General features: G+C 40.0%; 1 protein-coding gene across 1 annotated transcript; it reads left to right on the top strand.

The window, feature by feature from the left end:
* The first annotated feature begins 1454 nt into the window (after positions 1-1454).
* LNP1 (leukemia NUP98 fusion partner 1) lies at positions 1455-11958 on the top strand. The gene is given in 3 exon segments (XM_017653512.3): positions 1455-1993; positions 7502-7732; positions 11500-11958. Coding segments are annotated over 3 exon segments (534 nt in total). The 5' UTR covers positions 1455-1840; the 3' UTR covers positions 11650-11958.
* Positions 11959-14968: the final 3010 nt, after the last annotated feature.

Raw genomic sequence — 14968 nt, 5'->3', positions numbered from 1 at the left:
TGGGTCAGGACCCCAGACTCCTGAAGGCAGAGCTGATCCCTGCTCTTGCCCTTGCACCTGCAGGGCATCAAGAGCCCAGTTGGTCTGCCCACCCCTGCAGGGAGTGCCAGGTCCAAAACAGTTCTCTGCACCAACTCCCCAACCACTCAGTCCACCTGCTTCCCTACTGCATCTTTTCCTGACCCGTGTGTGTTTGTGTTTGATTTTGGTAGAATTTTCCATTTTTGTTTTATATAGTTAATGATTTTCTCTAAGTTAAAATTTTAAATGAATTACAATGGTGTCTTTCCCATTTTGAATTGAATGCATCATGGGTACTAAGTGTACTAAGTGCAGTACTGCAGCCCTCACCACCAGCCAGGTCAGGGCGTGTCATTCTCCAAAGCAAACCCTGTCCCAGGGCACTCGCTCCCCAATCCCCCTCCCCTGGTCCCCAGCAGCCTCCAGTCTGTTTTCTCTCTCTGCTCCTTCCTCTATTCTGGAGCTTTCCTATCAATGGAATCAAACAACAGGTGCCTTTTGTGTCTGCCCACATATTTTATGAGGGAACTAGTTCATTTCTGTCTTAACTTAAAATAGCATTTTTCTGTTTCGAAAGGGGCATCCCAGTGAATTAAAGATTAGGTACCTAAGTGAAGCTCTCTTAGTAAGGACGTGCACAATCTGGGGTAGGGACCTTAGTCTGTGTGACACCAGAGCCAGAAGCCAGAAGGGAAATGGCTGGCTGTTCCCATGGCCAAAACAAAAACAAGAAAAATGTAGACAGCTGGAAAGAGAAACCACAAACAGCAAAAGCCATTCCTCAACCCAAGGGCTGAGGTCAGGTTTGACATCTCCATGTTCCAAGGAGTCTCAAAAGTCAATGTTGTAAAAAGGGACAAAGAGCAACACAGGCAATTCCAATCAAGAGGCAACACGTATGGGGAGTGTAGAGTGTGTGGCATAGATAGGACACACAAGTGTACATACTTTGGAGATGGCACGGGTCCCCGACAGACTGAAGGTTCTAGTCGGGTGACATCTGTCCCTGGTGCCATGTGAGCAAGAAGAGTACCTGGGGATCCATAGAGAGAAGTGTGAAAGGTCAGGCTGTCTGGGGGACAGTGTGCAGCACCCACCTCGAGTTCCCAGGTCTTGCCTTCAGCAGCAGGCCTGATCCTCAGGATTATTCACGCCGAAATTCTTGTACAGTTGTGGATGCATGTGCACATATGTAGGGGGTGCATATGTGTGTGTGCATATGTGCCTGTGGGTGTTGGGTACTCCCTTTGTTCCAGGAGCTGGATTTTATATCAATATCAGTGTTATTTATTAGCAGAGGACCTAGCTCTCGATATGCCAATAGCCTGCCATCTTGCAGGCTGCAGTCAGTCTGTCTCTTGTGAGTGCCCCATTTCAGAGCCGGCCTGGAGCTGACAGGCACATCATGAGGGTCGTGCTCCACCACCGACAGCTGGAGATGCCATCACCTGCCATGCACAGCAAAGCACAGGCAAAACTGGGCAGTGTTCTGCGCTTTTCCTGCCCTTAGGCTTCGAGGCTCAAGCCCTAGCAATGGAAGGATTAAAACAAGCCTCTCAATTGAAAAAGACAGGGGGAGGGGAAGGGAGTGTAGGCTGCACAATTTATAAATAGACAGTACCCGAGGCTGCCTAACGGTGAAATGGTTGTTTAGTAAATCTCTCTCCGTTAAGGATCTCATTATTGGAGGTCATTTGGAAATACCAGTTTCATTTTGACTTTCGGGGAGACCCCGGGCTTCACCAAGTCAGCTGTGTTGGGTGATACTGCTCTCTGCCAGATTGAGGGACAGGCCTTCCATATTCTGAATCACCTTTACATGGAGCACGAGGATGATGACAACAATGATGTATCTTTTGCCAAATGGATGAGCAGCTTCTGGGGTTACAGCTGGATAGAGGAAGGGAGAGGACTCCGGGACTGCCACGGATCACAAGATGCCTGACACAGGAAAAGCTCCCTGCCCTGCCCAGTGAGTTCTTACGATGGAGCCAAGGGAGAGCTGGACTAGGGGAGGGGGGAGTTTTCCTGGATCATTTTTGAAGAGTCCTTTGGTATAAAATTTTCTTTGTTTGAAAATCAGTACTTCCCAACTTTTTTTGTGCCCACAAAATCCCTTTTATTATTTTACCTTGTCCTCCAAGGGACCTGATTTTCATCTCTTTGGTAAAGATTTCTTTATCTGTAGTAACCTAAGATATCTTTAACTGCTATTCAGACCTCCTGAGAAACCTGAGATAATCCTGAGTGATAATATAATTCAAGCCAAAGGAAAGAAATTTGATGTTGTAGTCTGTGGCACTGGTGTGGATCAATGCATGTTTCCAATAGTCTTTTTGAAATACTGAAAATATCTCCACTATTTGGTGACCATTAAAGAATTGGAGATTCCACATAATAAGTGGCTACCTTTGATAAATCTGATACACTTTTCCTTCTGATTGCCATTTGGTTTCCTTGGGGGAGAGGGAAGCAAAGTTCTCTCCCCTTAGCACTATATTCCTGTGGTGAGGCAGAGCCCTTCGTGTCTGGGGAGCAAGATATGAGCAGGAAAGCTCTTGAGAGGGGTGAGAGGGGTGGGTGGGCCTGACTAGGTGTGAACTTGGCAGCAGGTACAGGCGGCAGTTCTCTCTGCTCAACTTGGGTGCTAGATGGCTCCAAAGTAGACATGTTTGTCCTCTGCTTCATGGTTTTACAGAAACAAGATAGCTTTACTTCTTCACAAGTCACTAGGAATTCCAGCTATCGGAGAAATCCTCCCCAATCCTCTGCTTCTGCCAACCCCAGAACCGGTAATCTGGGGGGTAATGTTATTTTATTTTTAGCTCCACAGTTCCCAGATGCATAATTCCTGTGTGGGATATTAGAGTGTATAAGGCAACCTCTTTTACTCCCCGTGATTAGCAACTTTGAGACACACATGTTTGAAAACAGATCTCTTACCAAATGCGTGCTCAGGGACAAAGGGAAAATTTCAATACTTCTTTGAGCTCAGGTTCTTAAGTGAAAAAGAAGAGAGGTGGTATTGGACAATCTCTGAGAAGTGATTTTCCGCAATTCTGTTATAAAATAAACAACTGTTTATCACACTCTCATTTTAATAATTTATGTTCCACATCAAGTGAGGTACTCATGTGTGAACAGAATCTGATTAGTTTTCAGTTTCAAGATAGTGAGAACCAGGAAGAAATAAAGGGAAAAATCATGATTTGCTATTTAACAACAGCTCTTTGGAGCCACAGAAAATATGAAAATGAAGTCTGACATAAAATACAGCTTCTTGAATACATTTTATCATCTATTAGACTTTAAAAACTGAGATAATCCACCTTATTTAGAGAATTCTCTTTTAGATTGCAATGTTTTTTGCCTTAAACTATTGGGGACTAGCAGAATTTATGTATAGCATTTCTAAATGGAATCCATATGTCTTTTCCTGCTTGGCTCAACTACAGGCACTTGACTGAATTGACCTGTTTTGATTCTCTGAGTCAACAATGAATTCCAAACTTACCAGACTAACATACAGAAAGCATGTGTATATTTAAGGAGACAAAGAATGGAATAAAAATGACAATCCGACTGGGCAGAGCAGAGAGAGTAGAGAGAGCACAAACACTGAACACAGACCTGGGCGTCCAGGGCCACATGGAAAACAGTCAAATAGTTGGCAGTCTGATCCTTCATCTCTGGTCACATAATGCCATGTATTTCTGAAGTGCATCTGTAGTTGGATACTTAACTTTTCCTAACTCTAAAATGTGTTAGAATTTTCCTTACGTTAGAGATAATGAAAATATACAGTTTTTTAAAATTTTTGTGCTTTGCTTTGAGCTCAATGAAAATAACTTAAAAAGGAGAGCTGACTCTTAGCCTTATCTTTTTTACTCTCTCCACATTGCTCCAGTCTAAGGCTCTCCTCTTGTAACCTATTAATAACCTATATCCATCAATATTACATGCACAGAGAAGTTTTCCCCTTCTTTCCTATTTGAACATGTTTTCTGATACGGCTTTTCAGCCTCATGATTCTTGCAAAACCATAGTGATGGAGCATTAATTCATTGAACATATTTATGCACCAGGCATTGGGCAAGGCCCAGTAGGATTTCAGGGTAAATGAAGACATGCATGATCTCCGTGTCTGTGGAACTTCCAGTCTAGGGGAAAATACAGATTTGGCAGAAACAATGCAATAGATGAGGGGTAAAGCTTTGTCCTCTCAGAGAACTCTACTTTATGATAGGACTCTTTACAAACTGTAATTGTTGATGTAAAGTGAATGAAACAATCTAACTTTACTGACCTGATGTCCTTGGTGGAAAGAAAAAAGTAAGTAATGTGAAATCTCTCATTACTAAACTGATCTCACCATTATCACACGAGTACAAACTTGAAGTAAAACAGTTTATATAACTTATTTACTCTACTCATTGAAACTGGATTTTTAATACTTTGGTCTATTCAGCTTTCTAGTCATCTCCATATCCTTTGAAAGGTTCTCTTAACATTGTTCTATAACAGTTTGGGCTCAGTGGAAGGGAAGATCATTCTAAATGAGAGACAGACCTCTTCAAGGAGGAACTGAGTTCCCTGGCCTAGAGCTTTGCTGACTCCAAAGGGACTTTCTTGGTGCTTCCGTTATGCTCCAAGGTAGGAACCATATGTGCTTGCTGTCACGATATCATTTGAAAGGATATAAAATAAACCTCTACCTATCTGCTCCCAAGGGATTTTCTTTTTTTTTTTGCTTTTAAAAATTAGCATCTTTAACCAATTTCATATTCTCTCTTCCCCTTCTCGCTTTAAAGTAGTAAAATATATTTTAACTTGTATTTTTATTCCTGATTCACTTGACGCTGGCTACACATTCACACTATAATGAGACGACATATCACAGCTTCTCATTATAGGGGTGGCGTCTTAAAGGATTTCTCACAAACCTGAACAGAGAGGGGATGCCCAAAGGTTTTAGGACTAACAGAGGTTTTTTGTTTTTCTGATTAAGTTTGTGTTTAATTTCGACAGGAGACAATGCCTTAATGCAAGGAAACAAAATGAGTGATAGGATTTCAGGATCAGTGATGACTCTGCAGAGGAACTTTCCCCTAATGCTCTACAGACTCCTTTTCTCTCTTCTACTAGACTCTAAGGTAGAAGAATATCTGGAAAGGCGGCAGAACGGAGTGGTTATTTACAACCCTCTTGGCTCTTTTGATAGCATTAGACTATGTTATGAAATATTCCTCACCTAAAAATCTTTTAGATTAATTCCTAAAGACCTACGTATTATTGTTATTATTTTTGTAATAGAATTCTGTTATAACTGATATATTGTTAAAAGTCACATTTATAGGCAGTTTCACATAGAAATAAAATGAAGTGGCTGCTATTGAAGATGAAAGTTTAGGATGTCTCATGTTTAGGCCTGCCACTTTGTCTCTCCAGTAAAATCATGAATCTCCTAAATCTTAGGCAAGTCTCTCGGCCAAACTAAGACTTATTTTCCTCATCTGTAAACGGGGAAGAGTGACTCCCTTGTAGGATTTGTTGTGAGGCTAGAGATTAAGGACATGGTCCAGGCATGCCTGGTATACGCTGGGCACTAAATCTCAGCATGGGTCTTCTTATCCCAGCTCCTGGAACTTCCTCCTCATTGCTTCTCATCTTGCTGTCAATGGGTGGCCCAGGTGCTGTGTTTACTCAGAGGGCAGGCTGGGTACAACTAAAGGGTCATTGCAATTAAAGCCGGGATATAGAACCTCAAGAAGTTAAGTTCTTGGGGTGAAGATATTATATCACGATTTCTTTTCAAATGAGAACCAATGACTTGGGCCAGAGGGTGCATAGGATTTTTCTTTGACAGAATTGTTTTCTGGGATCACAGTGGAAACAGCTAGGCTGCCAAGGAGTGCTCTTTGTTTTTCGGGTCAGTGCGCAGGGACAATACTGCTCTGGAAATCCGTACCTGCTGCAGGCTTTGTAGCCTGGGAGCTCAGAGCCCAGCTGGTGTGCCAGTGGTGGGAAAGGGGGGATTCTGTTCCAGCGCCAGAGGCTGCATCACAGTGGGGGAGATAGACCATGGCCGTGCAGGCAGCACGCATATATATTGTAAAAAGGTGCTTTTTAGGGCATGGAGACTTGGATTACCATAGTAACAGCGGCCCTGGAAAAGAGTGTATGGCTTTGTGAGACACTTGAGAAGTGGAATCTGCTGACTGGGCAATAGGATGCGGACGGTGGCTTCTGAGCAGCTGATGAATGGTCCTGCCATCTTCTGAGTCAGGGGACACTTGAGGAGCAGGTTTGTGGAGGAGAGATGATGAGTTCAAGTTTGGACAAGTCAGGCCGGGTGTCTGTGGGACACCAGTAGTGAACCTGAGTGGACAGGAACTCTGAGGGGGTTCTGGGTAACAGCATAAATTAGGGAATCAGACTATAGCTAGAAACTGAAGCCTGAGGGTGAGATACTGAGGCGGACAGTGTAAAGTGAGAAGGGGAAGGAAGGGAAGGAAGAGCAGACCTTGGAGAACTCCACCAGTTATGGGCAGCTGGAGGGAGGAGTGAGCAACGTCTACAAAACTGTGGCAGAAAGAACAAAGGGAAACCGAGAGGGGGCAGTGACAGGAGGCAAGGGAAAGGGTTTCCAGAAGTGCCCTATGCGCAACAATATTGACTACTACTGAGTGGTTAAAGACCAAAAGGTGTATAGGATTTGATGATGTGGAGACAAATATCCTGACCAAAATCAGTTGTGGATGTGAAAACTAGATTTCAGTGAGTTGGGAAGTGAGAGAAATGGAGAAAGCAAGTGTCACAGTTCTTCCAAGAAGCCTGGCTTCTCTGAACTGCCAGTCCTTTGATCATTTTCTAATTGTGATTTGACATTGATATCACTGTACTATACGACCTCTTTGTTTGCCTGGGTATATGTAAGAAATACTTATTTTCAGGCTGTCTATTAAACATTAGAAACATGTACTAAATATTTTGAAGCTTTATCCGCCATTTACGTTTGTTTATGTGGCTTTTGGTGCACATTAGCTTTATTTTTACATAGTTAAATCTCTTTTCTTCCTATGCCTTCTCCTATTATTCTTTTGCTTAGAAATTACTTCTCCATACTGAAATCACATAAACCTTCACCTTGGTATTATTTCTTAAACATCTATGGCTACATGAAACATCTTTTTTTTGATAATTTTGGAATTTATTTTTACATTTCACCTTAAAGCTTGAAACACTTCATTACACTGCTCTAATGGTAGAAGAATAACAAAGCTGGCCTTGGGGTGCTCTAGTTAACGTTTTAACTAATTGGCTCTACTGCTTCATTGTAGCAGAAAGGCCTTATGGATCCAGAAGATAAAGTTCAGCTCAACATAACATCTGTTTAGTTTATGATTTATGGCTCTTCTGTCTCTGTGCCAATACTGTGCAGTCTTTTCATAATGTGAAAAATGTTATTCTGTATTCCCAGCTTCTTGTGCTTCCCAGAATCCCAGCATCTGGCAGCCATCCTGGAAAGCAGCCTCATGAGGACCAAGGGCTTCAATGCCAGACCCACACGCGGGATTACAGAAAATGCTCAGGGGATGGGTCCTTCAGGGAGCCACTGGAATCAAAAGGAAGACCTCATTCCAGAATTCATACATTTTCAGAGTCCTCTGAACAGCAACTGTGCTTTAGAACTAAACGCTCTGTCTCTCTGGTATGAATATTTAAACCACTTATTAAAGTAGACTTGTTGAATATTTAGGCCACTTTAGAAAAGTAAACCCAAAGGGCTCATCCTCCCCAAGTTTAAAGAGAACAAATCTAACTTCTTCATTTAGAGCTTGGTGATGAGATCTCTGAAAAGTGACACTCAGTTTCAGATAGCCCAGGTGTATAAATTTTCTTTTTCTTTTTTTCAATTGAAGACTTCTGGTGTACGAAGAATTCCTGGAGGACCATAGGTGGAATGTTTTTGTTCCTGAGTCCCCTGATTCTTGAAGATTGTTTTTGTTACCCTTACTATAAATCATTTTGACTTGTTCTCTTCAGTATTTGAAGAACAGAAGAGCTGCCCTTACTACTACTCCCGGCCTTTCATATTTAATCCAATAGTAAACAGTCTATGATGGCACTGTGCTCTTCTGTACTTCTAAAAAGTATACAGAAGGAGTTTTTTTGGATGCCATCTTATCTAGTAAATATCCAAAAGTAGGAGCAGCCCAAGAGCTCACAATGGCCTCCTGGGAGTCTAAGTAAAACACAAAGGAAACAGGCATGAAATGGGGGAAGAATAGAAACTCCAATGATATATGCCAACCTTGATGCATGAAGTACTACAAATCAATTAATTTGGAGGTCATTTTCAACTCTGCAACACGCTCACTAAGTGGACCTGGAGCAGAATACTTTTTTTTTGTGGGCCTTTGGTTTTTTGTTTTATTTTTCAAAACAGGAAAAATGATATGTTTCTGCCATGTAGTAGGCAGAATGACTAGGTGTATGACTAGGCAGTGACTAGGTTTATTGCCGACCTGGTTCTTGAGCTATGCTCTGTGAATCAATGGGAAGTTCTCTGTGAGTGCTTCCTACTTCATTGTCCACCTGAGAGCAGCGCTTTCTGCTTAGCTGTGTTGGCTGTGGGGACTGCCACCGTGTGCATTTGCCTGCTCTCTTTACCCGGTATAAGAAGATTAAGGAATGAAAAATACTGAGCAGCTTCCACTTACTATATCTAAACCCTAGTAAGCGTTCCTATTTTGTCTTTCCTTTATATTGTTTTTTAAAAAAATATGGTTTCAGACTCAGCAATGTTGCAAGAATAGTAAAAAGAATACACCCTTCATTTAGAGTCTCTGTAAATGTTGACACATTGCCATAGTTACCTATACCCTCTCTCTCCTTCTCAAACCCAAGCAAGGGCACAAGAACATTCTCTTACATAAACACAATACAATAACTAAACTCAGGAAATTAACATCAATACAATATTTTACATCTAATCTATTGACTTTATTCATATTTTGTCATTTGACCCCATAATATTCTGTATAGTGAGACTTCAGATCATGAACTGCAATTGATATTCATGCCCCTCTAATCTGTCTCATTCTGGAGCAGTTCCTTAGTCTCTCCTGGTCTTTCATGGCACTAGCATCTGAGAAGTGCAGGCCAATTATTTTTTAGAATGATGCTCCATTTGAGTTTATCTGATTTTTCCTTGTGATTAGATTAAGATTATGAACCTTCTGAGGGGAATAAAATACAAGTGGAAGAATTCCTGTTTTAAAACTACATATTCAAGTCATTCATTATATTAATTTGGGAGGCTTAGTTGCCTTAAATTCATACTGGAACAAGGTAGGGTATAAATATATTTTGAAAAAAATCTTAATCTGAACAGTTCTTTGTTGATTCTGATGGCCTTAGAAAAAATTTCACATAACAACATATAATCTTATATAACCGGTCATATGAAATGATTCGCTAATATTATAATAAGCCCTAAAAATGTGTAAATGTGAAATCAGTGTTTTTATTTAAAGAGATAGTCATCACATTATCCCTTAGGTATAAAATATATTTGTTCATTTATTTCCGAAGTTCTTTCTTTTGAATGCCAAGATGACCAAGACAGCATTTTCAAATTTTTTGACTCAAGAACTCACTTATATATAATAACTAGAAACCTGCTAGGAATTTATAAAATTATTCAAATTTTTTCATATCACATGATAATTTTAAATTAAATATTTTATTTTGTATCAGTTTTTAATGAGTGTATCATAAAGTTTATCTTAATGCAAAATTAAAAATTCAGAACATATACAGATACATTAAAACTTTTTCCTCTTCAGCACTTGACAGACTTTTCTAAGGCTAACTACATTAAGAAGTGTGGTTTGTCAGCAAATTTAAAAATGATATATATTATCCTTTGGGGGCCAAATGTATTGTTTATACTAATGGATCTGTTTATACTAATCCATAGATTTAAATTTCACATTCTTTAGCATCAAGAAGAGCCAGACACTACTCTCCTGACCTCATTATGACCCACAACATTGCAGTCTTTCATTTTGATACTGAAAACTTATTTGGCTTCTTTTGATAATTTTCACATTTTGTTTCTCAGTGATGAGGTAAGAAAAAATATTTCAGGTCATTATTTACAAGCATTTCTCAGGCATTCTTTATTCTCAATAAAGGCAAAGCCAAATTGGAAATAATATTCACAATATTTTCTCTTTTTTATATTGTTCTTATAAGTATTAGAAACATTCATAACTGCTAGATATCAATTTTGTTCAGACTGATGGATCTAATACAACTACTGGCTCTAAAGAAAATAATCTGGGAGGCACATTTACAGAGCTAGCACAATTTGTAAGTTCTTAACATATCTCAGCTTCATCATTTATTTTGCTTTCTGACCTTAACCATGGACCATTATAGGTAGAGAGGAAGCAATCCAAGAACAATTTAGCACTGTAGAGCAGCTGACACAACCACAGTAACCAGACCCTCCATGACTAAGCCTGCAGGACCGAGTCAAGACCTTTCTCACCTGACCACCACTCACTACTGTGTATGTTCACCTGATAGATGCTCAGAGGTTTCCCAGTGTTTCCAGGTCAAATGGAGAAGAAGGAGAGTCATGATTTTGCTTATTTTTAAAAATGGAAGTCTAAACAGATACCATCATCACATTTATCAATGCCATTCTTTAGTCAGTTATTCCTTAAAAAGGTTCTCCCTGACCATGGAAACAAGAAGTGTCCCCCACCCACCGCCACTTCCCTACCATATCACTCTGTTTATAGTTATCATCGCACTTACCTGTTATTTTCTTGTCACCTTTTAGGCTTATTGATTGATTGTCTCCCTCGACTAGATGTAATATCTAGGAAATAAGGTCTCTCTAGTTAGTGCAATATCTTCTGACCCTAAAACACATAGTTCCTAGAACACACAGTGTTCAATAAATCTGTGAATTGGACCCCTGGGCAACCTATCAGGGAATGTTATTGTGGTTGGATCTCATTCCACACTTCATTCTTCACACTAAAACTTAGTGCAAAGCCTACTATTAATGTAATTTAAGGTTGTGGACACAGGGAGGTTAGAATCATTCCATGTATGATTCACTCACCACATTCCTTTTCTAAAAGCACCAAGAGACTATTAATTTTATAGTGCTGTGAAACCATATCCCTCTGTTCATCAGCATCAAAGAGTCAAGAGTCATGTGCAACTTGCGTTTCCTCCACAGACCATCTCCTCATGACTAAGCCCCCTATTTTCTTTTATTTCTAGCTGAAACCATTAGCAACACCCTTAGGCTTATGCTGATTTATTACTAGGGACTCAGATGTGGAAGTCTACTAAACGATCAGGGCTTTATTCCTTTTGATTGTTAGGAGAAATGTGGAATGTTGTCAGCAACCTGCACATTTCTACCCTTTTCTGACCTTCTTCTTTCAGGGACCTGAGAGCAGAAAGGAGAGAAATGAAAGAATAGGCCTGAGGATGGAGATGAGATCTCACAAGAAAGTGGCGGAAAGAAGGAGCTCTAGGAAGGAGAAACATGGGGAAGCATCCACAGCCCTGCTGTTTGAAAAAGAGCCCAAATAGTACTTTGTTGCCACATCACCACTGCTGTGCTGGTGTTTTTGAGGCCCAGCACATCGTACCGAGGGAGGGTGGCTATAAATGTGCCTGCAGACACCGAGTGACTTGAAGCAGATGGGTGGTTCAGCTGCTCCCCAGGACACCTGTATCATACTCCAACTGCTGCTGGAATCTTGGTTGAGAGTGCGATTTGTTCTGTTGCCTTTTTATGGAAACACAAAGAATAAAAGATATTTTAATAGAATAAAGTAATTCTCGAAAATGTGAAGGAAGATATTTAATGAGCCACCCACACATCTTCACCAACCCTTCTTCCATGCCACCTTGCAAATAATCTTAAATAAAAGTCATTGGTATGACTCTAAGTTTACTTCCTTGTTAGATGTAATTATGTAGGTATGTCTAATGGTCATCATTTAATGAACACTGGTAATTAACATGCCGAGTGCTAAACTGAGGGCTTCAGTGAATTCCTAAAATAATCGTCACCACTCTGAGGTGGGAAGTAGGCTTCTTTTTACTTGCTGGCTGAGGAAACTGAAGTTAAGGTCAGTCATTCACTGATGAGGCGGCAGTTAGGGCCAGAACCCAGGTCATTCCAACTCATGCTGCTAACCTGAGGCAGGGCCTTCACTTCCCTGAGTATGTGTGTGATGATGTGCATGTGAATGAGCAGATGTGAGTGAGAAAAGCAGGAATTGGGAGTAGGTTACAATTTTCATTGCATGGGTGAAGACTAATTCTCTGAGGTCAGCTTTATGCTCTGGGTTTTAACTTTATGGGGTCATATATTCTAATTTATTTATTTTATTATTGACTATAGTCAACATGCTGTACATTACATCCCCATGATCTATTTCTTTTAAAACTGGAAGTTTGTACCTCTTGATCCCCTTCACCCATTTCATCCAGCCCCCTTCAACCTCCCCTCTGGCAACCACCAATCTGTCTCTGTATCTTTGAGTTTTGTTTGTTCACTTATTTTGTTTTAGATTTTTACATATAAGTGAAATCATATGGTATATGTATTTTTCTATCTGATTTATTTCACTTAGCATGATGTCCTCAACTTCCATCCAAGTTGTCACAAAATGGCAAGATTAGTATTCCTTTGTACATATATTTTATCAATTCCTCCATTGATATGGGCACTTTGGTATTTCTATGTCTTGGCTATTGTAACAATGCTGCAATGAACATAAGGGTGCAATGTCTTTTCAAATTAGTGTTTCTTTTTCCTTGGAAAAATATCCAGAAGTGGAATTGCTGGATCACATGGTAGTTCTATTTTAATTCTTTGAGTAGCCTCTATACTCTTAGTGTCTGCATCAATTTACATTCCCACCAACAAACAAGAGGGTTCCTTTTCTCCACATCCTCACCAACATTTGTTGTTTCTTGTCTTTTTGATAGTAGCGATGCGAAGTATTGTTTTGTGATATAAAAGAGGAGTAAGCTGGCAATAGCATTTTCAGAGAATCTCCCCTCATCCATGTACTATTGTTCTGAAAGTGTGTTGCAAATAGACTTCCTCCCAGTTTGATTAAATATACTATAAAACTTCCCATAATAAAAAATAAAGATGAAGAAGAATAAAAATTTAAAAGTTTTATTCTACTTACTCAGAGATAAACATGGGTAGTACTTTGGTGCATATCCTTCCAGAACGTCATCCATGCTCACACATACGCACATACATAAAAAACTTGTTTCGGAGATGAGTTCATTTCAGTTAACAAGATAATGTTAACATCTTTTCAAATCAGTAAAACAGTCTAGTGCATAATTTTAAAAGTTCCTTTAAACATGCCTTTAAACATGCCCAAGATCCTTCTATCTTAAAAACCTTCCCTCAAAATATACCAATAGGTACCATCTTTGACATCCAATAGTTAACCACCTTAGCTATCTTCCGTTTCTCAAAAACTTCTTGAATAGTCATCTACATTGCCCCCGCAATTTTCAGTCTGCTGTAGAGGGTACAGGCAGTCTTCCTCTTTAGAAACTGGTCCCATCAAAGTCACTCATGACCATCTTAGTGTCAAATTCTATGAGAACATCACTCCACTCACTTTGCTGACTTTTCGGCAGCATCTGACATTGCTGGCCACTCTCTCCCTTTTGAAGCTTTTCCTTTGGTTCTTGTGACCTATATTTTTGGGTGTTTCCTTGCACCTCTCTGGTCATTCCTGGTTTGTCTTTGGGGAGAATCCTTATCCCCTAAATACGGGCTTTCTTCTGGGCTTTGCCTAGGTACCTCTCTCCTTCTCTCTGGGCAATCTCAAACACTCCCACGACATCAACCACATATGTGTTGGCAACCTCCAAATCTACCTCTGTGGTACAGACCACTCTCCTGAGCACCACCCTCACATACATAACTGGCCCTTGGACATAGAACTGGCTGCAGGTTTCCAGGCATCTCGAACTCATGTTCTAAAAACAAACTATTATTTCTTGCCCTATCTGCCCCCAATCTGCCCCTCCTCTTATGTTCCCTATGGCAGTGAATGGTAGCAGCACTTCCCAGTTGTCAGACAATAAATAACCTGGTTGGGTTTGAAGCCATCTGTACTCATCTCATTCTCCATCCAAATAATCATCAAAGTTATTTTTTTGTCTATTTTGGGTCTCAATCTACTATTCTCTCCATTCTCATTGCCACCATCCTATCTCAGGCACTTTATATCTCATCTTGACAAAATTTTGGATATATTTGGCTAAATAAAATATATCATTAAACTTAATTTTACCTGTTTTTGATGTGGCTACTAGAAAATTAAAAGTTATATGTATGCCTCATATTACATTCTATCGGACATCACCCTGACTGACTCTCAAGCCTCTTATTGTATTACTTGAATTTTATTTGTTAAGTTCTACTGAGTTTTAGAAGGATCAGAACTTATTTAATCCATGGTGTTATTGCGGGTAACTGGCCTACTATTAGTTACATCATTTTAAAATTTATTTTATCTCATCCTGTCTTTCCATTTTTCCTTCCTTCTTTCCATCCTTTCCTTTCCAAATAAAAATGCTTCTGTCCATTCACATTCTTTTCAGTGCTATAGTATCACTCATGTGGGTTTTGTCATGTAATGGGGTGATTTCCTTTCATGTCTTTCTTCCCATCAGACTGAACTCTTAGTGGCAGGAACCATAACTTAGTCATCTTTGTATTCCCAGAACACAATAGGTGCTTGTAACATAATATGGCTCAATATATATAGTTTGGGGGTGTGATTCTAAACAACCAGGATTCTAAACTTGAATTAGTTCTGCCCATTTTAAGCAAGATGCTGTCATATATGACTCTCTCTCA

This window comes from Manis javanica, chromosome 3 (genome assembly GCF_040802235.1).
Source record: "Manis javanica isolate MJ-LG chromosome 3, MJ_LKY, whole genome shotgun sequence".
Lineage (NCBI taxonomy): Eukaryota > Metazoa > Chordata > Mammalia > Pholidota > Manidae > Manis > Manis javanica.
This window is presented reverse-complemented; position numbering and strand designations above follow the sequence as displayed.